Source organism: Mucor mucedo (genome assembly GCF_025094135.1).
Source record: "Mucor mucedo strain NRRL 3635 chromosome Unknown EV154scaffold_37, whole genome shotgun sequence".
Lineage (NCBI taxonomy): Eukaryota > Fungi > Mucoromycota > Mucoromycetes > Mucorales > Mucoraceae > Mucor > Mucor mucedo.
The window spans coordinates 109,228-133,739 of record NW_026252321.1 but is presented as its reverse complement, the minus strand read 5'-3'; the positions used below and the strand labels follow the sequence as shown (position 1 = coordinate 133,739).

The 24,512-nt window shown below is 37.3% G+C and overlaps 13 protein-coding genes across 13 annotated transcripts; 8 read left to right on the top strand and 5 right to left on the bottom strand.

The window, feature by feature from the left end:
- The first annotated feature begins 90 nt into the window (after positions 1-90).
- EV154DRAFT_506174 (uncharacterized protein) lies at positions 91-4,217 on the top strand. Its single transcript, XM_051601252.1, has 10 exons — positions 91-407; positions 474-694; positions 784-1,173; positions 1,301-1,510; positions 1,588-2,322; positions 2,409-2,787; positions 2,845-3,402; positions 3,567-3,707; positions 3,774-3,922; positions 3,992-4,217. Exons 1-10 carry the CDS (start codon positions 152-154, stop codon positions 4,139-4,141), a joined length of 3,189 nt encoding a protein of 1,062 aa, XP_051458472.1. The 5' UTR covers positions 91-151; the 3' UTR covers positions 4,142-4,217.
- On the top strand, positions 3,878-5,411 carry EV154DRAFT_202959 (uncharacterized protein). Its single transcript, XM_051594350.1, has 3 exons — positions 3,878-3,922; positions 3,992-4,995; positions 5,070-5,411. Exons 2-3 carry the CDS (start codon positions 4,249-4,251, stop codon positions 5,334-5,336), a joined length of 1,014 nt encoding a protein of 337 aa, XP_051458471.1. The 5' UTR covers positions 3,878-3,922; positions 3,992-4,248; the 3' UTR covers positions 5,337-5,411.
- On the bottom strand, positions 4,846-7,043 carry EV154DRAFT_506158 (uncharacterized protein; the record flags this gene model as incomplete). Its single annotated transcript, XM_051601251.1, has 5 exons — positions 4,846-4,995; positions 5,070-6,309; positions 6,374-6,492; positions 6,565-6,856; positions 6,919-7,043. The coding sequence occupies 4 exons, from the start codon at positions 7,041-7,043 to the stop codon at positions 5,343-5,345; spliced, it is 1,503 nt and encodes a 500-aa protein (XP_051458470.1). The 3' UTR covers positions 4,846-4,995; positions 5,070-5,342.
- Positions 7,044-7,890: 847 nt separating this feature from the next.
- On the bottom strand, positions 7,891-8,217 carry EV154DRAFT_506156 (uncharacterized protein). The gene has a single exon (XM_051601250.1). The coding sequence runs from the start codon at positions 8,104-8,106 to the stop codon at positions 7,918-7,920; it is 189 nt and encodes a 62-aa protein (XP_051458469.1). The 5' UTR covers positions 8,107-8,217; the 3' UTR covers positions 7,891-7,917.
- Positions 8,218-8,618: 401 nt separating this feature from the next.
- EV154DRAFT_463233 (Dynamin central region-domain-containing protein) lies at positions 8,619-11,162 on the top strand. Its single transcript, XM_051597627.1, has 4 exons — positions 8,619-8,685; positions 8,745-8,914; positions 8,997-10,620; positions 10,685-11,162. Exons 1-4 carry the CDS (start codon positions 8,655-8,657, stop codon positions 10,933-10,935), a joined length of 2,076 nt encoding a protein of 691 aa, XP_051458468.1. The 5' UTR covers positions 8,619-8,654; the 3' UTR covers positions 10,936-11,162.
- Positions 11,163-12,201: 1,039 nt separating this feature from the next.
- Positions 12,202-13,527, top strand: EV154DRAFT_537691 (histidyl-tRNA synthetase; the record flags this gene model as incomplete). Its single annotated transcript, XM_051604229.1, has 1 exon — positions 12,202-13,527. One exon carries the CDS (start codon positions 12,202-12,204, stop codon positions 13,525-13,527), a length of 1,326 nt encoding a protein of 441 aa, XP_051458467.1.
- Positions 13,528-13,557: 30 nt separating this feature from the next.
- EV154DRAFT_601993 (uncharacterized protein) lies at positions 13,558-14,486 on the bottom strand (the record flags this gene model as incomplete). Its single annotated transcript, XM_051607266.1, has 3 exons — positions 13,558-13,866; positions 13,930-14,341; positions 14,431-14,486. 3 exons carry the CDS (start codon positions 14,484-14,486, stop codon positions 13,588-13,590), a joined length of 747 nt encoding a protein of 248 aa, XP_051458466.1. The 3' UTR covers positions 13,558-13,587.
- A 1,515-nt stretch (positions 14,487-16,001) lies between these two features.
- Positions 16,002-17,225, bottom strand: EV154DRAFT_463227 (uncharacterized protein). The gene is made up of 6 exons (XM_051597626.1): positions 17,015-17,225; positions 16,828-16,955; positions 16,680-16,751; positions 16,509-16,617; positions 16,316-16,423; positions 16,002-16,249 (listed from the first exon to the last, which is right to left on the bottom strand). Exons 1-6 carry the CDS (start codon positions 17,074-17,076, stop codon positions 16,042-16,044), a joined length of 687 nt encoding a protein of 228 aa, XP_051458465.1. The 5' UTR covers positions 17,077-17,225; the 3' UTR covers positions 16,002-16,041.
- Positions 17,226-18,761: 1,536 nt separating this feature from the next.
- On the top strand, positions 18,762-19,069 carry EV154DRAFT_419262 (40S ribosomal protein S27; the record flags this gene model as incomplete). The annotated part of the gene is made up of 2 exons (XM_051595885.1): positions 18,762-18,870; positions 18,936-19,069. Coding segments are annotated over 2 exons (243 nt in total), but the record flags the coding sequence as incomplete, so codon positions are not given.
- A 323-nt stretch (positions 19,070-19,392) lies between these two features.
- Positions 19,393-21,160, top strand: EV154DRAFT_463221 (GPI transamidase-like protein component PIG-U). The gene is made up of 8 exons (XM_051597625.1): positions 19,393-19,556; positions 19,633-19,697; positions 19,757-20,060; positions 20,117-20,220; positions 20,292-20,398; positions 20,458-20,601; positions 20,677-20,801; positions 20,860-21,160. The coding sequence occupies exons 1-8, from the start codon at positions 19,418-19,420 to the stop codon at positions 21,096-21,098; spliced, it is 1,227 nt and encodes a 408-aa protein (XP_051458463.1). The 5' UTR covers positions 19,393-19,417; the 3' UTR covers positions 21,099-21,160.
- A 22-nt stretch (positions 21,161-21,182) lies between these two features.
- Positions 21,183-22,480, top strand: EV154DRAFT_601989 (ribonuclease H2, subunit B; the record flags this gene model as incomplete). The annotated part of the gene is made up of 8 exons (XM_051607265.1): positions 21,183-21,245; positions 21,314-21,358; positions 21,425-21,535; positions 21,595-21,858; positions 21,911-22,124; positions 22,182-22,299; positions 22,365-22,400; positions 22,457-22,480. Exons 1-8 carry the CDS (start codon positions 21,209-21,211, stop codon positions 22,478-22,480), a joined length of 849 nt encoding a protein of 282 aa, XP_051458462.1. The 5' UTR covers positions 21,183-21,208.
- On the bottom strand, positions 22,362-23,320 carry EV154DRAFT_202739 (cyclophilin-like domain-containing protein). Its single transcript, XM_051594348.1, has 4 exons — positions 23,246-23,320; positions 23,156-23,194; positions 22,728-23,077; positions 22,362-22,658 (listed from the first exon to the last, which is right to left on the bottom strand). Exons 1-4 carry the CDS (start codon positions 23,258-23,260, stop codon positions 22,568-22,570), a joined length of 495 nt encoding a protein of 164 aa, XP_051458461.1. The 5' UTR covers positions 23,261-23,320; the 3' UTR covers positions 22,362-22,567.
- EV154DRAFT_202747 (hypoxia induced protein conserved region-domain-containing protein) lies at positions 23,162-24,040 on the top strand. The gene is made up of 4 exons (XM_051594349.1): positions 23,162-23,177; positions 23,251-23,679; positions 23,750-23,842; positions 23,909-24,040. Exons 2-4 carry the CDS (start codon positions 23,568-23,570, stop codon positions 23,980-23,982), a joined length of 279 nt encoding a protein of 92 aa, XP_051458460.1. The 5' UTR covers positions 23,162-23,177; positions 23,251-23,567; the 3' UTR covers positions 23,983-24,040.
- Positions 24,041-24,512: the final 472 nt, after the last annotated feature.

Below are 24,512 nucleotides of genomic sequence, written 5' to 3'. Positions count from 1 at the left end.
TTTACAAAAAAACACACTATTTTTTTTAAACCCAAAACAATAGTTTTTTTTTTTTTTTATATAATTATTGTTATTTTTCTTCTTTCTCTTCTTCTTTTCATAAAAGAGCTTTTTTTATTATTTTTACGACCGTTGATAATTAATCAAATCAATGGATAAGAAGCCACGAAATCCAAGCCAACTATTGCAGCATGCATCCAAGTTTGGGTTAAAGAGGTCACTAACGACTAAAGTATCGACTTCGCCACAAATACCAAGACTTTCCGTCTCATTTTCTTCTTCTCCTTCTTCTTCTCCAAGTCGGTCTAATTCCATGAACCCACCATTGCAACATAGAGAATACAAAGCACCTCCTCCTTTCTCGACAGAGTTAGGTGCAACTACAAGTGCTGCTGGGAACACAAGAGGTAAAAAAGAGAAAGAAAAAAAAGTTGCTAAATTACAAAATAGGTGTACTCAGAAAAAAAAAATAGGCACATTACATCATGGTGATAATACAGTGAATAGAACACTATCTCCTATACCAGAAAACACTCTCCAATCCACATTTCAAACAATCATCCGTCAAGAACCAGTTTATTATCGAGCCTACCTATCCGCCGTTGCATATGAATTCAAAAGGCGAATTATTTTATCCGACCGGATTAAACATGATATTGAATATCACAATGTGTTTGATGGCAAAGAGGCAGTGGTAAAAAAAAAAAAAAGAATTAGGAACAAGAATGACAAGGTGAAGACCAAATAAGAACGGCTTTTTCTTATTATTTTTATATATTGTAGGATAAATTAAAAGAAGTGCTGGGCATTACAGATCGCACTGTGGCTCTTAGAGTGGGACGTGCATTAGAGTCGCAAAGGTTCTTCCATGATGTGAATTACGAAAATCGATTGGTCGATGATATCATAGAAATCTATCAATTTAATGAACTCTTGTTTCGTACTTATAGTAATAGTAATTCCAGCGCATCCTTCTCTGCCACTTCCACCGTGATTTCAGATTATTACGATGATGACGATGATAACGAAAGCACAACTACCACACCCACACAACCAGAAGATGAATTACTATTACCAAATGGTATTTATATTGAATTAACCCACTGTTATTCTCCCACTTGTAATAATTTATACCCGTGTTACAGTTACACATGTCCTAAAAAAGAAAGATTGGTAAAATAACGATTTTTTTTTGTGTATTTCTTATTTATATTCTTAAAAAAAAAAAAAAAAAGCTCATCCCTCTTCTTAACCTCCTCACTCCTTTACTCTGCTTCTTTTTCTCTTCCCTCCTATTTAGAGAAAAAGACCGCATAGCGTAGACACACGAGAAAAGAGAGTAACAGCTTACATCTACGAAGTCGAGAAGCATCAACCCTTATGGAGCGAAAGCATTGATGATTATATTGTTTTTTCTACACCTTCAATTGAACGAAAACGACAAGAAACCATCTTTGAATTGATCTACACAGAAGAGAATTTTTTGAATGATCTTGATTACGTGATCAAGGTATGTTTATCAAGGGGCATTTTCCCTGTAGGATATATATGTACACACGATGTTAAAGAAAAGCATTGTTTTTCTAGATGTGGATTGAACCTTTGCAGCAAGGCGATATCATCCCAGAGCATAGAAAACATGATTTTATAGAAAAAGTATTTTCAAATTTGATTGAAATCCACAATATCAGTATGAAGTTAAGCATTGCTTTACGATTGCGACAGCAAGAACATCCCATCGTGTCTCAAATCAGTGATATCATGGAGCAATTTGTATCTGAAGTGGATCCCTTTATCTATTACGGTGCACGTCAACATCGCGCCAAACATGTGTTTGAGTATGAACGTTATAATAATCCACGCTTTGCCCTGTTTGCAGAAAAGACGGAACGCGATGCCTCTTCACGAAAATTAGAATTAAACGGTTACTTGACAAAACCCACAACACGCCTAGGAAGGTATACCTTGTTATTGGACAAGATTCATGATCGTACAACGCCAAATCATCCGGACAAGGAAAATTTGCCGTACATTATTAATTCGATTAAACACGTTTTACAAAAAGTCAACACGGCAGCGGGTGTGGCCAAGAACAGGTTCGACTTAGAATTGATTGGAAATCATTTGAGTTTCAAGTACAAGAAGGATGCTATTGACTTACGCTTAAATGAAAGTCACCGATGTATCATTAAGCAAGGCACGATGAGAAAATCCCAGAGTTTTGATTCGACGGAATATCAAGTGATTTTGTTTGATCATTACTTGGTTACTGCAAAAGTCAAGATCATCAATGCAGTAGAACACTACACCATTCAAAAGCGGGTAAAAAGAAAAAATCACTGATAATGTTTCTATGTAAAAAAAAATTCATTTTTTTCTTTTTTTTTTTTTGCCCTTTTTTTTTGTAGCCGATCCCAATCGAACTGCTGGGCACATCGATTGAGAATAATGCACCGTTACAACGAAAGCGATCATCTAGTACTTTATTATTTTCTGCTTCTTCCTTTTCAGAACGATCTTTATCGCCTACAAAAATAAGCCCTGACCAACCTTTAGCTCAAATAACACGTGTCGGTTTCCCTTTCACTTTTTATCATCAAGGAAGCAATGTGAATGACACTTTGACCCTGTACGCACCTACCGAACAAGGAAGAAAATCCTGGCACACAGCCATTCAAAATCAACGTGATATCAAGTTTAAGAGAAAACCAGTCTTTGATGTAGTGGATACGGTGAAACGATACGAGTTTTTTGCTGAAATTGCTGTTCATCAAATGATTACCTTTGGTAAGTTCGTTTAATGAAAGCGTCAAACACGTTTTAAAAAAAGAAAAAAAAAACTAGATGAAGGCAAGTATTACATGTTGGCAACAGACGCTGGTGTGTACGTCGGTCCTTATAACTCGATTAGCGGTATCCCACGCAAGATTCTTCCACTGGAGAAAGTATACAAAGTGCATATCTTGGAAGAATACCAGTTACTGCTCGTGCTCTCAGATCAAGTACTTTGGCAATACCCGCTAGACATTACCCTGAACGGTCATGACACGAAAAGCATTCAGAATTTTGGTCGAAAGATTCGAACCAATGTCCCATTCTTTCATGTAGGCAATTGTTTAGATCGCACCTTGATCTGTGTGCCGAAACCCTCTACGGTGATTGGCACAGATATCGATGTGTATGAACCAACCATGCCAAAAACTGAGGTAAAGAAGAAGTCCCTGTTAGGTAGACTGTCCATTCGATCCAGCACCTTGTCTTTGACCAATACTCAGGTTACCCATTCCAAGCCGATCTATAGCCCGTATGATGTGTGGGCTATTGATACAACCAAATCGCTCATGTTATTAACAACGCCGATGGGCATCATTGCTGTTGATATGAAGACAAAGAAGCCAGATGGTAAGACCTTCTTTATTTATAGAGAGAGAGAGAGAGAGAGAGAGAGAGAGAGAGAGAGTGTGTGTGTGTGTGTGTGTGTGTGTGGACATGGAAATGTACGAGAGTGAGTTTGTGAGTACACTACACAATGTATGTTAAATTTCTTTTGGTTTTTGTTTGTGAAGCACTGTTGGATCCCCATGATAGACACTTGGCTTTTATCACCCGACATGAAAGGACGAATGCCCAAATGAAGATAAACCAGGTGATCAAGCACATCTCTGTATTTCAAGCGCCCAACGGCAATTATCTCGTGTGTTACGACAGTAAGTGGGATTTGAAGGAAAATTTAAAAACTAAATTAATTTCTAAAAAATGAAGCTTTTTTTTAGAATACGCTTTTTATATTGACAAGAAGGGTCGAAGAGCACAGCGATCATTCAAGATTGAATGGGAAGGACAACCCACATCTTTTGCTTATTATCATCCACATGTGATCGCATTTGAACAGCAATTTATAGAGATTCGATGTGCTTTGGATGTAAGTGTTATTTAGTGTGTGTGCAACATGAAAAAAAAAGGGAAGCTATTGACACACCACGTTCTGTAGGGACATTTACAACAAGTGATTCAAGAGAAAAACGTTTGTTGTTTACAAAATGGTCACAAATCCAGAGAGTTTGTTATTTTAGGCACCATGTTGGATAAAACCAATCCAACTTATCAGCATATATTTGAGCTGCAACCGATTGGAGGCTGATGTCATCTCACTCCCACTCCTATTTTGTTTACTATTTATTATTAAATTCAATGATACCCCCACCTCACCCCTTTTCTCTCTCTCTTTTTATTACTTAAATACTAATAATGGTTAAATCACAATTATCTAATAATAAAAAAATCTTGCAAGCACAAGTCAGTCGTCTAAATAATGAAATCGAAGAACTGAGGTTGGAACGAGAAGAGTCTAAAAAGAACGTACTTCACTTTATGCAAGAAGCTGACTCTACACGACAAGAACTAAAGAAAGCACAGCAGCTCATTGATGAGTTTTCGACATGTCCCTCTTCTCCACCTCCATCCGAAGATGGCGACCACCTACCAGAACGCCCTAAATTGTCCCTGTTGCTATCTAGGCTAAGCGTGTTGGATGAAACAAGTATCGACCGGCTCTTCCAGTGGCTAGACGTGCCGCTAGATGAAACTATGGCGCAACTAGAAGCCACCAAAGAACAAAATATACAAATGGCAGAGGAACTGGATCAATTAAGGGTAGAATATCAGGTCACCAAAAGCACGCTTAAAGTAGAGAATGAACGAGCGGAAATCATTGAGAAACGATGGAAGGAATCAGAGAGCGCACTTGAACAAGCAGAATCTACCATCCAAGCACTCCATCGTGATTTAGACTATTTCAGACAACAGCAGCAACAACAGCAGGAATGCAACAGCCATAAGCCGATGGATTCTAGTTTATCCGACATTTTATGCACGCTTGAAAACAAGCACCGCGAAGTCGGAGAACAATTGATTTTAGCTAATGTGAATTTAAAAGAAACAACCGCCGAGTTGCTAGGATGGCAAGAAAAACATGGGCTTTTGTTTGAACAATATGTAAGTGTTTTAGTAATTGTTTATAAAATGGGGCTTTTCTTTTTTTTTAAAAAAAAGATATATATGAAAACTAGACACAAATGAAAAATAAACAATGCACGGAATTGGAAACAATCAAGATCCGTGAACAGCATTTAAGAACGGCCAACAAGACACTAAGAGAGGAAATTCGGCGTGTGAATAAAGTACAAGAAGAAATCATTAATATTGAATATCTTCGAAATGTGATTATTAAATTCCTGGAGAGACGAAATACAAGAGCCCAATTGGTTCCAATTTTATCGACTTTATTACAATGTTCTCATGATGAGCAAACAAGACTAAGTAAACTTATTAAATAAAACATTTTATCCTTCAAAGCACCATTCGTATTGTTTCGCCAAGGCCTTCTTTTTGGATCGTAACTTGGATATTTGAGAGAATTGTCTGACACGTTGACGTAAAGCCAACCATATGACATGAACATCGTCGTTACTGGATTTATAGGTCGTCACCATTTTTCGAATTCGAGCCAAATTCTCATTTCGTAATTTCTTGAGTTCCAAGATACGTTCCTTTCGACGCCACATACCTCGACCCAGTACGACAGCATCAAATAATCGCCAACGACCCTGTAAATCTTTAAAGTTTTCATAGCGTTGATCAATAGAGACAACATGATACCAAACAAATACACCCAAAGTGGCTAAGGCGATAAAAAAACCAAAGAAAGTGCCACCGAACAAGGCAAACCAAGCCCAAATGAATGAAATGAGATAAATGACAGGTACAAGTACCATACCAAAGAATATCTTGTTCTGTGCTCTCACTTCTTCATAGATTTCAAACCTACCTGCAAAGTAGCCAGCCACATAGAGAGGTAAATGGGCCACAAGACCCGGTAAGAATAAAGGAAGATCAATGAGTGAAGATAGAGTACGATGTAGTAATTCCACTGTAGTGGATAAGGCAGTAATATTTTTCTCGTTGTATTTAGCGATTTGTGAATCCTTCAATAAGAGAGCGTCCAATTCTAATTTATACACTACTAAACTCTTGGCGAGTTTAGCTATTTCGACATCCTTTTCTGCCAATGTATGCATGGCATTGATTAAACTTTGTGTGACGGGTATGTAATCTTTCATGAGCCCATTTTCACCAGGGAATAACAACCATCTGGCCATATCAGCTGCATATTTACTATCCCAGTCAGGTGCGTTCACTGTTAATCTTTCCATGGCTTCTTCCGTCATTCTTGTTAATTGTTTAGCCGCTTTTTTGGGGTCCTCCAAGTACAATGGAAGTAAAGGCTCGATCTCAATTGGCTTTCCGAATCTATGCTCTCCGTTACTCCATTTGTCATCTAACCATGTGCTACATGTTTTTTTTTATTACTTACTTTACAATCACTACACTTCGATATTTTGACTTATCCGGGTAAACAATGCCCACTGGCACGATAGGAGCAGGTTTATGTCCACCTAAATCATGATTGATCTTTGCGTATTCTAAAGCAGCCTTTTTTTATAAGAAAAAATTAGGTTGCTATGTTAAAACAAGGAGAGAATTGACATTATAATCAGAACTTACGAAACTCGTGCCGTCTTTGAAAGCGGCCAATCTTGGTAAAGTATGTGAAGTGCCTTCAGGAAATACAGCAACAGCTTCTCCCAGCTTCAAGACTTCGAAAGTGGCAGCGTAGAGTTGCGAGTTATTTTTGGTGGTTCTATCGACCGGTACTACACCGGAATCATGTAAAAAGGAAGCTGCATAAGGTGATTTAAACATGCTATCCTTGGCCCAATAATGAAGTCGTCTCTTATTGGGAAATGTAACTGAGAGAACAGCAGGGTCGATAATCATATTGTGGTGAGTCGCTGCACTGTTTGTTCAAAAGAGGAAATATATGTAAGTGGCATGTCTTCATCATTGTATTAAACTTACATGATGAACGGTTGACTTTCTGGTGGAATGTTTTCCGTATTTTCGAGCTTTATATCAGAGAAGAATGACCACAAGGCACTTCTTGATATTAAGCATACCAATTCATGAGAATTTCCAAACGGCATTGTTAAAAAAATATAAAAGGAAAAAAAAAAGAGAAAGGAATAAAATTAAAACTTGGGAATTGTTGGGGAAATTAATATTTTATTTTTTTTAAAACTCAAACAAAATTGGAATCAGGGCATGTATTTTATGTTTTTTGTCGTATCACACTAAAAAAATTATGAATTACCAAAAACCTTTTTTTGGCTTGTTTTTATCCTTTTCCCAATAAAGCAGTTTTTTCGAACAAGTTACCCCGTCATTCGATCATCCATTTTTTTGTTTATTTTTTCTTTTTTTCCCTCTTTTTTCTTTTTTTTAACCTCTTCTTTCTTTTCTTTTTTTTTTTTACACACTCTAAAAAAAATTATATGTCAGAACCGCCTGTTGTTGCACCTTCCGCTGTTCCTGTTACAACTCCCGCTGCAGCCGTTCCCGTGGCTGTTGCACCAGCAGTAGCAGCTCCAGCTCCAGCTCCAGCAGCACCAGCACCAGCAGTTGCCCCTCCCGCTGTTCCTGTCACTACTGTGCCTGTTGCTCCTCCTCCTGCTGCTGCTGCTACTACTACTACTCCTGTCGTTCCCATTGTCAACGCGGCACCCAATGTGACGCCCGCTGGCAACAATATGCCCAACAATGGACCCCAAACTATTCCTTTGTTATCAAACAATGTGCCTTTAGCAGGAACTGTTCCCGTGATCAATACAATGCGTAATAGCATGCCGCTGCACGGACAACCAAACTACCAGCCTGTCATCAATCCTGAACCAGTAGTTCGAGGCAATTTAATGAATGATTTCTGGAATAAATTCAAATGGAACTTTACAGCACCCCAAGGCACTTACTATCAACAACAACCTTATCGAAACATGCCACAACAAGCTGTTCCACAACCGACTATTGTTCCACCCGTGGTAGAACAGCAACAACAGCAGCAACAACAACAGCAGCAGCAGCAACAACAACAACAACAAATGATGTTGGCACAGCAAGTAAACCCCATGCATCAGCAGCAAGCACAATGGCTATTGATGATGATGATGCTGAACGGACAACAGCAACAACAACAACAGCAACAAAACCCATATATGCAGCAACAACAGTTGTTACAGCAACAACAATTACAGCATCATCAGTTACAACAGCATCAGTTACAGCAGCAACAATTACAACAACAGCAATTACAGCAACAATTATTACAACAACAATTATTACAGCAACAACAATTGCATCGAACACGACAAGAGCAGCAATTACAGCAACAGATGGCGCTGTTTCAAGCACTGTCGCAACAACAACAACAACAACAACAACAACGCGGAGCATATCAACAGCAACCATATTATCCACGACAACAACAATATACACAACCTTACTATGGAAACCGTATGAATCAATATCAACAGTATGGAGACATGTATTATCCAGTGCAAGAGTATTCCAACTACCCATCAAGAGGTCGACATTACAGTTCAGTCAAGGACCTCAAATAAAGAAAATTCCTTAATTAAAGCGCCGCTTATAAACCCCTTTTTTTTTCCTTACCTTAATAATAAAAAACTTGGCACGTCATGCCCCTTTCTTTTAATTTTTCTTTTATTTCAACCATTTACATTATAGTTTAGACAAAAAAGATGAGTATGGATTCGCAGCTTATTAAGACAGGTAATATAAAAGATAGTATATATAAAAAAAGAACAAAGCACTCAACAAGAAAAGAATAGTGAATAAACTGCAAGATGCGTTTGCAACAGTCGGTGTTCACAATCCAGTGGATTTACCTCAAATTGCAGTGATTGGGTCTCAATCCAGTGGCAAGAGTTCCGTCTTGGAAAACATTGTGGGCCGTGATTTTCTTCCTCGTGGTACTGGTATTGTCACTCGTCGACCCTTGGTAAGAAAATACATGGCCAATGGGAACATTGGTAACTTTTTATTTTTGTACTGAAAAAAAAGTTGGGGGGAAACGTTTATAGATTCTACAATTAATCAATCGACCTGCTTCGGAAGACAACAAGGAAGAGAGTGCTAAAGAAGATGCCGGACACAACAACCAAAACGAATGGGGAGAATTCCTTCATTTACCAGGTCAAAAGTTTTTTGATTTCAACAAGATTCGAGAAGAGATTGTAAAGGACACCGAGTTAAAGACTGGTAAGAATTTGGGTATCTCTCCTCAACCCATTAATCTACGTATCTTTTCACCCAATGTCTTGACTTTAACCTTGGTCGATTTACCGGGTTTAACCAAGGTCCCCGTGGGAGATCAACCCAAAGATATCGAGAAACAAATTCGAGACATGATCCTCAAGTACATTACAAAACCCAACAGTATCATTTTGGCAGTAACCGCAGCGAACACAGATTTGGCCAATTCAGATGGTTTGAAATTAGCAAGAGATGTGGATCCTGAGGGTTTGCGTACAATCGGTGTCTTGACCAAGGTCGATTTAATGGATCAAGGTACCGATGTCATTGATATCTTGGCCGGACGTGTTGTGCCTCTTCGTTTAGGTTATGTCCCCGTAGTCAATCGTGGTCAGCGTGATATCGAGAGTAAAAAATCCATCAAGCGTGCATTAGAATATGAATCAGAGTACTTTGAAAATCACGCTGCTTACAAGTCCAAAGCTCAATACTGTGGTACTCCCTTTTTAGCACGCAAGCTAAATATGATCTTGATGCATCATATCCGAAACACTTTACCCGAAATCAAGGCCAAAATACAAGCTGCTTTACAAAAATACCAACAAGAGTTATTAACTTTGGGGGATCCTTTAGATGATGGGTCTTCCGCCAGTCGTGCTAATCTGGTTTTAAATATCATTACCGAATTCTGTACAGAGTTCCGTACAATCATTGATGGTAACTCCAATGATCTCTCCAGCTTTGAATTGTCCGGTGGTGCTCGTATTAGTTTTGTATTCCATGAATTGTACGCCAATGGCGTGAAAAGTATTGATCCTTTAGAACAAACAAAGGACATTGATATCCGTACCATTTTGTACAACTCATCTGGTTCATCGCCTGCTTTATTTGTTGCAACTACTGCCTTTGAAGTGATTATCAAGCAACAAATCAAGCGTTTGGAAGAACCCAGTGTCAAGTGTATCAATATGGTGTATGATGAATTGGTGCGTATCCTCAGTCAATTATTAACCAAGCAATTCTTTAAACGATTCCCTACCCTCAAAGAGAAATTCTATCAGGTGGTCTTATCCTTCTTTAAGAAGGCCATCCAACCCACCTCTAAATTGGTGACGGATCTGGTAGCTATGGAAGCATGTTATATTAACACGGCACATCCTGACTTTTTGAATGGACATCAAGCGATTGCCATGGTAAACGAGCGTATTCTTCAAAAGAATCAGCAACAACAACTGGAACAACAACACAGTACTAAATCGAAATCCAACGTGTTGCAAACCAATCAAAATGAGTCGAATACAGAAAGCAATGGGCTGTTTGGAAGTTTCTTTTCGGGTAAAAAGACACCTGCTCAAAAGAAGTCTGCTTCTGCCATGATGGATGCACCTCCTACCACATTAAAGGCCACAGGTGCACTTTCTGATCGTGAATTTATGGAGACCGAAGTTATCAGTAAGTAGCCCTTTTTTTTTCTTTCTATCCGGTTACTATAAAGAAGACTAATTATAATGTACAGAACTCTTGATTCAATCATATTATAATATCGTCAAGCGTACCATGGTGGATATGGTCCCCAAAGCCATCATGTTAAACTTAGTGAATCATTCTAAAGAAGAACTTCAACGTGAATTATTAACCGAACTTTATAAACATGACGTGCTTGATGATCTTTTACAAGAATCTGACTTTACTAGACAAAGAAGAAAGGATTGTAAAAAGATGATTGAAGCATTACAAAAAGCTGATGAAATTGTAGGCTCTGTCTAATATCAAACTCCCCCCCCCCCCTCCTTTTTTTTTTTTCGTAATAAATCGTCTCTTTCATCCAAGAGCAGCAAGTCATCGTAAACTCTTGTTTAGGTACTTTGTATTTGGTGGAATCACCCAAGTACGCACGTATCCATGTCTTGCATGAATTTTCCTTTTTATACTAGATAATCAAACTTCGTCCTCTTGAGTCTTCCCTTTTGGCGTGAAAATCATAAAAGAAACGCGCTCTTTCTTGGAGACACTCTCTTTTATGGAAAGTCACGAAATCACGCGTATAAAAGAAATAAACTAATTGGCTGGGTTTGTTTATATTTGTTTGTTTAAAGCATTATTATGTCATGGTTCCTACGTATATATAAAGGAGAAAAAAAATCTTTTTTTTTCTTTTCTCTTTTTCTTATTCTTCTTTTAGTGGTAACATGTCTGGAGGCGCAATACCACAAGTTAGGGCTGAAGATTAAAGCACTCTAGCCAGCCTTTGATGCATCAGTGCCCTCACCATATGTGGAGACAGTGTGGAACTCTGCGCTGTCTTTCAACACCACAAGTTTAGGGACCTGAGGTTTTGTTGAAGCCTAAATCACTTCTTCTAGCTTTTAGTGCGTTTATACCTTCTCCCTTTGTAGAAGCAAGTGGGGCTGGTGTTATCTTGGCCAGGTGTTTCCATTCTTTTTACTTTGTGAATAGGCTTTCTTATGTACAAAGGTAAAGGGCATTCTTATCTTGTTAGGTTGGGAGTAGTATCCTTTTTAAATAAACCTATTACAAGAGACTTTTGGGCGATTTATCGTCTTTATAACTGTAAATGATAAAACAACATAATTTGTTGTTGGTGATAGCTATTGAGTGTGATGCTATGGTTGACTGATAAAAGCTAATCAAAATTCACTGTCCTGGTTCACGTTTAAAGATATACCGGACAGTTGGATAAATTCATCCACTGAAAGTGTCCCAAAAGCATCGTCTGAATTCAAAGTTAAAACACCACCCCCCTTTCATTTTGTTTTTTTCCTTTATTATAAACAATGCTGAAATTACGTCCTTTTCTCAGGACAAATACTTGTCGATGGATGTCCACAGTGCAAGGTAATGTCAACGTCTTCTCTGCCGCACTGTCATTAACACGTCCATAGATAAAAAACAAGTAAGCCTTTTACCAGCGTTTAAAAAGTAGAAAGAAAGAAAGAAAAAAGATACTGACAGGCCTCATTGAAGTTTCAATTGAAGACACCGAAGGGTACCCGTGACTACAATGAAAAAGAAATGACTGTTCGCAACTCTTTATTCAGCACCATTACAAATATCTTTGAACGCCATGGGGCAGTGACGATCGACACCCCCGTTTTCGAGATGCGAGATATTTTATCGGGTAAATATGGCGAGGACAGCAAACTGATTTACGATTTGGCGGATCAAGGAGGTGAAGCTTGTTCTTTACGTTATGATTTGACGGTACCCTTTGCCAGATACCTAGCCATGCAAGGTAAAAAAGATGCACAACAAATGAAGCGATATCAAGTAGCCAAAGTGTATCGACGTGACCAACCCATCATGACCAAGGGACGATTACGAGAATTCTTTCAATGTGATTTCGATATTGCCGGTGTCTATGATCCCATGATCCCTGACGCTGAAGTCCTCAAGATTTTATGTGATGCTTTGGATGCCGTCCACATTGATTTCAAAATTAAGCTCAATCATCGTCAAATCTTGGATGCTATCTTTCAAGTATCCGGTGTATCACCAGAGAACATTCGGAGTATTTCATCAGCAGTAGACAAGCTGGATAAGATATCTTGGTCGGAGGTCAAGAAGGAGATGATGGTGGAAAAGGGCTTGGATGAATCCACAGCCGATAAGATTGGTGTCTATGTGGAGGGATTGAAAGGAAAGGATACCAACAGTTTATTAGATTATTTACAAAAGGATCAAGCCTTCATGGCGAATCCATCAGCAGTAAAAGGTGTGAACGATGTGAAATTACTGTTGGAGTTCCTTGACATTTTTCAGGTCAAGGATCGTGTTCATTTAGATTTAAGTTTAGCGCGTGGATTGGATTATTATACAGGTATTATTTACGAAGCCGTACAAACAGAATCACAGGGAGTAGGATCCATAGCTGCTGGAGGTCGCTATGATGATTTAGTTGGCATGTTCTCGGGTACCAACAAAAAGGGGCAACCCAAGACGATCCCATGTGTTGGTGTCTCCATTGGTGTAGAACGTGTCTTTTCGATTTTGATGGCACGACAAAACATGGAAAAGATCAAGAGCAATGCTACGCAAGTGTATATTGTTTCCGTAGGAGACGGCTTATTACAGGAGCGAATGGCACTTGTGAATGAATTATGGAAAGCAGGAATTAAAGCTTCGTTTATGCAAAAGAATAAACCAAAGCTTGAGAAACAATGGGCTGCTTGCGAAAAGGATCAAATTCCTTTTGCTGTCATTGTGGGTAAAGATGAACTGGATCAGTCCCAAGTGCGTATCAAAGATATGAGAATCAAGGATGCAACACAAGGTGGAGGAACCACGGTTCATCGTAAAGACATGATTGAAACATTAAAAAATAAAATTGCAATGTTATAATCATGTTTTATACAAGAAATAATAAAAAAGCATAAAAAGAAAAGAAAAAACATAGAATTATTATGATTGGGTTCGAGATGGGTATTCCTCTGCGATTCGTTCGCGAGGATCTCTTTGAGATACGCGTGGTGGTAGTGGCGGCGTAGGTGCAACATCGATGGGTTGTTGCTGCTGATGATGATGATGTTGCTGTGGCTGTTGTTGCTGTGGCTGTTGTTGTTGTGGCTGTTGCTGCTGGTGGTGGTGCTGGTGATGTTGTTGTAGTAGTTGAGGTGCGATTAGACTGAGCCTATGGTTATACAGTTGTTTGAGATTGTGTTGCTGTTCATTCACCTTCTCCTTTATGAATTGTTTAAGTTTAAATATAAATGTGTCTATATTGCTCCAAAGATAACGACTTACATCTATACAGTCAGAATAAGATTGCTTCACCTTTTCCCTGATGGCCCTCTTCTGTTTTGCCTGTAGATCCTCCTCCGTAGGTTCCGGTTGACGAAACGCATCGACCGTGAGGGATCCTTCTTTCAAACGTTGAATATCGTCCAATAACTGTAAAATGTCGGGTATAACCTCTTTTAAATGGGAAGCTGAGTCTACCTTTTCATAAACCTCCTGGTGTTGGTTCGGTAATTCCTCTCGCACAACGCATTGCGCCAACTGTTGTCTGCGATCAGCACACTGTTCGAAATGATACGCTTTTAAACGTTCAACCGCTCTTTGCTTTCTGAGTTCCTTAATCTTGTGCATCTGGTAACTCACTTTGGGCGAAGGTCGACTCATGGGTGTGTCAGCAGGGAGATACACAAAGTCAACACTAGTTGATATATAAAAAAAACACGTATCAGTGGGTGGGAATGTTTTCTCACTCTGGATGGTTTTTCGTGTTGGTATTTTTTTTTTTACCCGTCCACTGGTTCTTGTTCTAACCAGAACAGAACAGCCTCATTATTATCAGCCATTCTGTGTGAAGTGTGTTACGGTCTTTAAGGGGTATAATTACTTTTTATTTTAAAATAAAAAGTTAACGGCAAGGAAAGAAGAAGAAAAAAAAAAATCTGTTTCGATTTTCTTTGTGACGGCACCCTGACTTCGTTGTTTTCTTATTGGTTGGGCTCACAATCCGTAGTAGATACTTGTTTGATACTCTGTAACTTCGATTTAATCGTCATACAAACAAGGTCGTCTTGTTTAAAAGAGATAAAACCAAGGTATAAACGTCATGTTTATATTGGATGGGTTTTATAGAAAAAACAATTTTCGAAAACCATTGAACCTTTTTCACAGAAGAACAACGAAAACGTTTAAACGCGCACATGAGTCACAAGAAAATCGTGCTATTAGACGTTATGAACAGACTGATTTCAGTTGGCAGAAGATAGGTCTGTGTGACCAATATCTCACACGGGTCGAAAATGCAGCTGTTGAAACAGATGCAAAAAAAAACCCTAAAAGCACAGTCACTTTTTTTTTTTTTTTGGATCTCAAAAAGTATAAAAAGAAAAAAATTGTTAATGATTTTTTTGTTTCTTTTTTTCCGTTACCCCATAGGCAGGCGGGGTTCATGCGGGTGTTTTCACTTCCTAATCCTAGGATTTTTTTGTTACGAGTTTGACGATACTGCGTCCGGTACGCGTTCAGTACGCGTCCGGGTGCTTTGACTCCACTAAGCGAGCAGTCTTTGATTATGTTTTATCTAAATCAAAATGAATATAGGTGTAGGTATATTCTATTTGTTGAATATTGCTTTGGGTCGATGCATGAGAAGCTTTATTTCATTTTTTGTTTTTTTTCAAAATGGTTTAAATGCTTTTCAAGATTGTAACCGAACTTCCATTCATTAATTGGAATGCTGGTAGTTTTAGAGTCAAACCTATACTTTAGGGAATGTATATAACTTGGCGTATAGTCTTTAAGCTTATCAGCGCTTTGATATATATCGTATTTCCTCCAAGACATATTGTACACAATGGTCTTCATTCAGTATAATAATCGAGTGGTTGATTTCGTCTCTCTTCTAATCTACAGTTTTTAGAAGACAAGCCAAATGTTTTTTTTTTTTTTTTCGTTGCGAAAACGCGTAAAACTGAACTAACTTATGGGCGTGACGTGAACAATGGCTTGAATAATAACTTGCCCTTCTCTTGAATTCTAGAATAAGACGACATAACTCTCAACTTGTGACGCATGGTGACAGTTTTTTTTATGATTTGACTCCATCTATTGAGAAAACGTGTAAGCTTTGCTGACAACAACGACATCAGAATGACTAAGAGACGTAACATTAACAGAGAACTTCCTTTCAATACAACACTACTGTTCCTGAAGGAATACCTTGGGTTGATTAGCTGGCCTTATCGATTAAAGCGCAGCTGCGTTGTCAAGTAGTATACTCACATTTCATCCTATTTACTTTGAGAATACAGCGTGAGAATACAAACCGACCAAGCAAAGGTAAACTTTTGCAATATATAACAAACATTTAGTCAAAAAAAAGGGGGGGAGGGGCATTTGTATTTATTCAGAGAGTTTGAACAATCCCTTTCTATCAGCAACATTAAACTTGATGGTAATGATATCCTTTTCGGCCTTTCCGGGCTTCATACCACCAGTCACCACATCACCATCCTTGATGGACATGACACCAGCGGGGGTTCCTGTGAGTAAAACATCACCCGCTTCCAATTTCATGATGGATGAGACATATTCAATCAAAGAAGGCACACTGATTATATGTGTTCAGTATTTTTTCATGTACACGAATGACCCCCCCAAAAAAAAACTAACTTACTTGAAGATCATATCCTTGGTGTTGCCTTGTTGACGGAACTTGTCATTCACCTTGAGCCAAAGATCAATATCATCGGTCTTGGTGAAACTATCTTTAGGAATAAATTCACTAACATTATGTGTTAGTCACTCTTTTCACTTCTCCCTGATACCCCCCCCCCCACACACACACACACACTTCTGCTTTTCAGTACCTGATGGGTGTAAATGTATCAAAACCCTTGGCAGTGCTCCAAGGTAATCCCTTCTTTTTAGCATCATTTTGAAGGTTTCTAGCAGTACAATCAATAGCCAAAGCATAACCTAGAAATTTTTCTCGATCAATACATATAAAAAAAAGGGTGACTCAATACACATTGACTTACCAGCAACGCTATCCATGGCTTCAGAAGCAGGACAGTCACGCGTTTCTTTGCCCATGACAACGGCTAATTCGACTGAATGAAAGAAAAAAAAAAGGGTTGGAACGTTTTAGACTAGGGGGACCTCGTAGAGTTTAGATAGAGCACTTACTTTCGTGGTGAACATCGCAACCACTGGGAATCTCGATGGTGCCACCGTTGGCTAAGTAAGAACTCGTGGGCTTCAAAAAAAAGAAGGGGGATTTGGGAACAGCGTTACCCAATTCTTTGGCATGTTCACTATTTGCAATGATAAGTGAAACAAGTATAGGAAGAAAAAAGGGGGGTGGGGAGGTTACCTGAAGTTACGACCGATAGCGACAATTTTTTTACCGGTGGTCAAGAAAGTACGTGCAGACATGATTTAAAAAAGTAAACACTAAAAAAGGCAAAGAAAAAAGATTGATTGAATTTATAAAAGGCTGAGTTAACTCGTACTACCCCAGACGCGAAATTTTTAGTCTTTTTTAAAAAAAGTTACACCATCCAAACTGAAACATGAAATATTACGCAATACCTTTTTCAAAATTAAGATGAATACTTTGTGTTTGAGGATAACTCAAAGAATGAGGCTTGTTTGATTTTTTTCTAAGTGATCATTTGCTGGAAATCTAATAACGTAAATTGTAAAAATATATTTTTTAACGTCCATGTACATAAACAATTGTTTGGAAACTTCTGAAGTAACTATCAGATTTCTCGGTGTAAGATCACTTTTTTTTTTTCACTGGACTATAAATACATTAATGATGGTATTGAGGTTAAACATCAAAAGGGAATTTATGTTAACGTAGTTTCTGACCTAAAAAAAATTATCTACCTGAAGGTATCAATGACAAAATTAAAAATTGTTTTCTGTTCATTTATTGTGCGCAATCGTGTTTGGCAACTGAGCTAAACCCGTGGATACAACATAAGATTTATTTGCATCTGTAATTCATTATTTTTATATTGATGAAATTGCTTGCAAGCTATCTTTCATTCTCGTTCTTTTCTTTATTGTTGACATTTATTTCCACTAAAAGCATATGTTGATACAAAAACTATAATTATAAAAAGTATCTCAATCAAAGACCACAGTATGATTGAAACAGCAAACTTCCAGTTATATCAAGCACTGTAAAAACTCTCGTTTGCCATAAAAACAAATGTGTGGTCTTTGCTCTCTGTTATCATGTAATGCTAAAGAGCAAATTCAAAAGTAGAATTTTGATTGTTCACTTTTTTACAATGAATATATAAATTCCCAAGCAGTTATCCATGCGCAGACATTACATTTTAGTTCCATGTACATCATAAAAGATATATATACATAATACTACTGTTGCTACGGAGATAAAAAAAAAATTAAACTTTGTAGCGTTACTAGGGGGGGGGGGTGCAAAAAGAAGCACTTGGGTTTTAAGGGAGTGCTGTAGTTAATATGATAACCTTTGTTCAGATAGAACTGGAATAAATTTTGTTCTAATTGTACAATTAAAAAGGTAAAATAAAAAGACTGAATAACCTAGATTTAAATATACACTTTAGAAATTTAATCTCTTTAAACTCGAATTGGAGACATAATAAATAGGATCCAACGTATCAATGTGTGTGCATGGTTTACTCAAAGAGACTTTATCTGAAGTTGAAAATGATCCCACAAGGCGGTGATTTAAAAAAAAATGTTTTTTTTTTTCCTTGCCGGACCAAAAAAATATTATTACAAAAGAACATGAGTGAGAGGGCCAGAGTAACTCTTCCCTTTTCACAAGCCTTCGACACAGCAATATGACCGTAAGTATCCAAGGCAAGAAATCAATGGAAAGGGGAGATGAAGTGATATCGAAATTGATAAACGGATGGAAAAAAAATCAACAAAAAAAGAACTCGATGGATGGATGCATTTTTTGTTCTATTATATTAGACTTAACTTTTTATATGCCACCCTACACAATGTCGATTCAACTAAAGTCACTCATTTCCCCTTCATTGATTTTGAGTCCTTTCTCTCCCACTACAAAAAGAGTTAATGTCTAACCCCATTTATTTATTTTTTGCTGGTAGTTGGCCATCGATCTTCTTAACCCCTCTGTTGAGCACGAGAAGCGCTCTCACAAGCTTAAGAGACTCGTGCAATCTCCTAACTCCTTCTTCATGGATGTTAAGTGCCCTGGTAAGGATTCGAAAGATGGTTTATCTTTTTTGTCTGCATAGATTAACCCTTAAGCACAATCATAGGTTGTTTGAACATCAGCACTGTTTTCAGTCACGCCCAAACTGTTGTCTTGTGTAATTCTTGTGGTACCGTTTTGTGCCAACCTACTGGTGGTCGTGCTCGCTTGACTGAGGGTAAGTCTTTTTATTGTTGTTGAATTAAGTGAATGGAGTTTATTAACATTTGGTTTTTTTTTTTTTCTTTTAGGCTGTTCTTTCCGTAGAAAGGCCAACTAAATTTCGTTATTTCGAAGGCTCTTTAAAAAAAAATTTCTCTGTAACTACAACCCTTTTTTCTATATACTGTGATATATTCTTTGATCTTTCAATTTTTTTTGTTTCCCAAAGAATAAACAATGTATTTGACTGCAAACTATTATTATTATTTTTTTTTTCGCTCGTGTGACTGGTTGATGTGCAACAGTGCGCTTAAATAAAGGGGAAATACTTTCATGTGGGGGAAGTACACTTTTTTTTTTAAAGCTTCTCTTTTTTTTTTTTTCTTGATGAAGACTGATTCGAAAAAAAAGTTAATATATGCAACTGCATTGGCTTTACGATTAGCCTTATTTAGTTTTCCTTCGGTGGCTAATACACTTGTTGAACGTGTGGAACTATCTACACCCGTCACCAGCTTTAAAAGACGTAAAAACAAACCCACATGGCATGCTTTCATTAAGAAAATTAACCTAATTCTGTTAAAAAAAAAAAAAAAATGTAGTTACAGAAGGTGTCTACCTGTACAATAACAATGTGCCTCCCTATGATGGAGGTGTATTTCATCAGGTATACCATGACGATTGTCTTTCTCCAATTCACTTGTTAAACACCTTCTTTATTCAAAGTCACCGTTATTATTATGCTTATTCTCATTCTTCATGACCTTACCATCCTTCACCATTCCTCTTGTATACAGTCTCATGGATATCATCATTGCTCATTCCCTGTCAAACATTACCCGTTTAAAGCAGCAACGCGATACGCTTACCACTCGTTTAGAAGTAGAACGTGATATCCAACCTATTTTACCCGAGACGGTGGCTGCATTATATCTGTTAAATCCATTGACCATCTTATCGTGCGTTTCCAAGTCGACACTTTTATTCACCAACCTCAGCATTATTTTGTCCTTATTAAGTGCATTAAAAGGTAAGAAAAAGAGGGTTGATTGAGAAATGGAATATATTGAAACGTATGATGATTAGGTAAGACCAAGCCTACATTATTTTGGATTGCATTGGCGTCTTATCTCAGTTTCTATCCTGTCATGTTGACACCTGCTTTACTTTTGGTATTGGATAATCAAAAGGTAAAAAAAAAAAAGAACAAGAGAGAGAGAGAGAGAGAAGGAGGGCTGAAAATTCTCACCGATTGGTTTAGATTGTATATTCGGTTGGATTGTTTGTGGGGTGTTTATCCATCTTGTTTGGATTATCAAGAGTTTTTGTTGGATCTTGGGACTTTGTCAATTCTACCTATGGCACCATGTATGTAAAAGAAAGTGTGATGCTTAAGCAAAAAAAAAGAAAACTCATAAACAAACTAGTATCTTTGTTACGGATTTAACACCCAATGTTGGCATGTTTTGGTACTTTTTCATCGAGATCTTTGATCAATTCAGATCGTTCTTTATGGTCGTATTTCAATTCCATACATTTATATTTACAGCACCCATCTGTATCAAGTTACGGTAAGTAGGATACATACGGTTGGCATGGAGATGGGATTGCATTTTGCTAATAAAAAAAGGGTGTGCGGCTCGTAGTCATCAGCCTGTGTTTGCTATGACCGTGCTCTGCGGTGTCATGGCTATATTCAAAAGCTATCCTTCTGCCAGTGATGCTTCGCTCTACTTGGCACTTGTTCCTATTGGCGACGAACTCTTTAAATGTAAGGGAAAGAGAACAAAAGAAGGGAAAATGGGTACCTAATCATTCTTTTTTTTTAGATTGCCGTTATGGCTTTTTGATTTCCAATCTGTTTTTATATGCGTCTGGATTAGCACCTATTTTTTGGCATTTATGGATTTATGCAGGTAGTGGTAACGCTAATTTCTTTTACGCAATCACACTTGTGTATAATTTGGGTCAGGTTCTGCTATTGGTGGATCTTGTCTATGCTGCCCTTCGAAGAGAATTCGATGTGAAGAATCCCGATGCTATTGGTAAACCAACGCTACATAAATAGAAGGCTGTGTTTCAAAGAAACGCGCGAATAATAATAAAAGAAAATATTTAAATTTTCCCTTTTTTTTTTTTTTTTAACGTGTGGGTTTCGTGTGTATAGAGCTTTTAAAAATGAAGATTTTGGCATTTACAAATAGATTAGATCAAGGTACAGAGTCAGCATGGGATGAAAATGTAAAGACCCATGCAGCTAAAAAAAAGAAAGAAATTCTCTAGATGTCAACCATTTAAAAGAACTGTATTTACCCTGCCCACGATCAAGTAAAAAAAAAAACACATGACTTGCAACATTATTGCTTACTAAAAAAAAAAAAATGACATTGACAGATCGACGCTCTATTTACTTTCATAATGAAAAGGGACAATTGTACGAGATTCAAAGAGTGACAGGACCAGGCCGTAAAAGTTGTTGGTTAATGGACGATACACTTTACAAAGGTAATATATCTGCTGTGAGATAGAGTGGGGGGATTTGCACTGATATGTATTTAAACTAGATGGTGCTATTCGATTTATATCACCTCTAGATCCTCTTTTTATAGCCTTGCCTATTCTTGAAGAAGCAGGAAAGAATGACAAGTTTAGAGAATTGGACGATATCTTTACCAGAGAGAATGTAAAGATTTGTGTGGTAGTGGATGAAGAAGCATCAGAGGGAGACTTCTTTGGAGAAGAGGAATATGATCAACCTATTGATGTACATCGTTTAACCAATGTTCCAGGATTAAAAGAGCAATTAGGCCACTTATGTGATATCCAAGGTAAAATTTAGAATGGGTGATGTTATTTAGGGAAAGCTGACATATAATATAGAAATTGCGAGTGGATTGTTTGTTTACAAGTTAAATGAGGAAAACACCTTAAATTGGCTAGTTAAAAAAGTGGAAGCTATCCTGTCAAATGAACACTTTAAAAAAGTATTTGAAACAACGACAAAAGAAGAAGGACTTGAGAAAATAGAGGCTGTGTATACATTATCCAATTATTTAAGTAAAAACTGGTTTAGTAAACTTTTGGTCAAATTAGAGTACAGTGTCTGACAAAAGGGAAACGGAGTCTTTAATTACTAACATTTTCTTTTTAGGCTTGTTGAGAAAAAGGAAGAACTCGGCGACATTACTAATTATGTCACTGACGTATCTCCCTCCGGTTATTTTAAACGTGTACATCCTGAGGAGAACTTTATGGATGCACCAGCCAAGGTTTGTACATAAACAAATAAACTTCTTTTTTTATATACTATTGTGACTAATCCCTCTTTCAAAAGAAAATGAAGCCTGCCGTTCCCAGAAGTTTGGCCAAGGTAAATACGCGCGGCATGAAACCTCTCACCAGTTTCTTTACGAAAAAATAAAAAAGATGATCATGCGTCGGAATGTATAAATTAAAAAAAAGCAACGCGTAATCAAATTATGACAAAAACAAAGTTTTTTATTATTATTATTATTCTTATTGAACAAAGAGGTGTATTTACAATTCACCACAATCAGCGATGACGACCTTTGCCTTGGGCTTACCGGAATCAGTACCGTAACTTTCAATCTTCTTGACAAGATCCAAACTATAAAATATAAAAAGAAAATCAATCAAAATGACGTTACTCGGAGAAATATAATAATTTATACTTTACCCTTCAACCACTTTACCAAAGACGACGTGCTTACCATCTAACCAAGAACATGGGACGGTAGTAATGAAGAACTGAGAACCATTGGTACCAGGACCAGCATTAGCCATTGATAACAAACCAGGAACAGTGTGCTTGAGCTTGAAGTTTTCATCAGCAAACTTCTCACCATAGATAGATTTACCACCTGTACCATTGTGCTTGGTGAAATCACCACCTTGAAGCATAAAGTTGGGGATAATACGATGGAATCCAGAGTCCTTATAACCAAAGCCCTTCTCACCAGTACAGAGTGCACGGAAGTTTTCAGCTGTCTTGGGTGTGACATCCTTGTTCAATTCAAAGACAATACGCTAATGTATATAAAACGTGTTAAATTTGCTTGTCTAAAATAATTTTAAAAAAAAAAAAAAAAAAAAAAAAAAACTTACACCAGCAGGCTTGCCATCAATAGTAATATCAAAGTAGGTCTATCATATTACAATAAATATACTAATCTTTTACCACTTTTATGCACTTACTTTAGGGTTAGACATTTTGAATATATATGTGTGTATATACAGAAAAGAAAAAAAAAACTGCAGATGACGAAAAACACGACCTTTATATAAACGCTTTTTCTCATCGGATTTTTAATTTACAAACAAAAAGGTGCCCATGAATTGTCTGTGAAACAAAAACATTACCTCATCCCCCCATTTATCACAGCAGCATGAAATATACAAGTGTGGAGCTTTTTTTTTTTTTTTTTTATGGGGGGTGCGCACACACACACACGAAAAAAACTAATTAAAATTTTAATTTTCACTCCTCTCTTTTTTCACACACACCTTCTTCTTTTAAATGAGAGAATATACAGAAGATGAGATGCAACGCATGAGAATGGTTTTAAACGGTGAGACACCACTTGAAAAAATTAAGCGCAAGGCAAAAGATGAACCTTTTGTACCAGCAGGTAAAAAAATAAAAATAAAAAATAAAAACTCCTATTTAAAAAATAAGCATAATTGAACAATGATGGATAGGTGTTGCCTTGACTTGTTTTGCACTGGTTGCAGCTACTGTAGGTATTAAAACTGGAAATCGAGCTTACGCAAACAACATGTTTCGATTAAGAGGTACCGAAAAAATAAAAATAAAAAAATGATACGCGTCGTGTCCACTACTAACCATATAAACTCTAGTGGCTGCACAAGGGTTTACAGTGATGGCTATGGTAGGAGGATCCATTTATTATCAACAAATGAAAAAGAGTTAAAGGGGAATTCTCCATTCACTTAAACAATGCTTCTTGATTTGTTCTTGATCATAAAGAGGTGCGAGATCACTATGGAAATAAAATAAAAAAAGGAATGATCCCATATTAAGTCTCATCACTCCACCCAAAAAAAATAAAATAAAAAAAAAGATACATACGGATTCTTGATAAATTGATCCAATTGTTCAAGCGCTTCTGTTTGTTTCATAACAAATTTCATATTACGCATCTTTACATAATCAACAAAATCCTCATCCTTCTCCAAAACCTGTTTAGGAATAAAACGTTTACCTGCCGCCTCTTCCATGGATTTCGAGATCTCCAACAATTTATCTACCAGTCTGGGATCTCTCACCAATAAACCTTTACAGACAATATATCGCTCTGAATTGGCAGGTCGACTACTGAGAGGTTTTGTGATACAAATCTCTTCAAACAATTGGTACAATAACCAGACCAAATCTCCCGTAAACTCGTCTACAATATCAAAAAACTTGCAAACAAAATGACCTCCTCTTTTTAAACTTGTC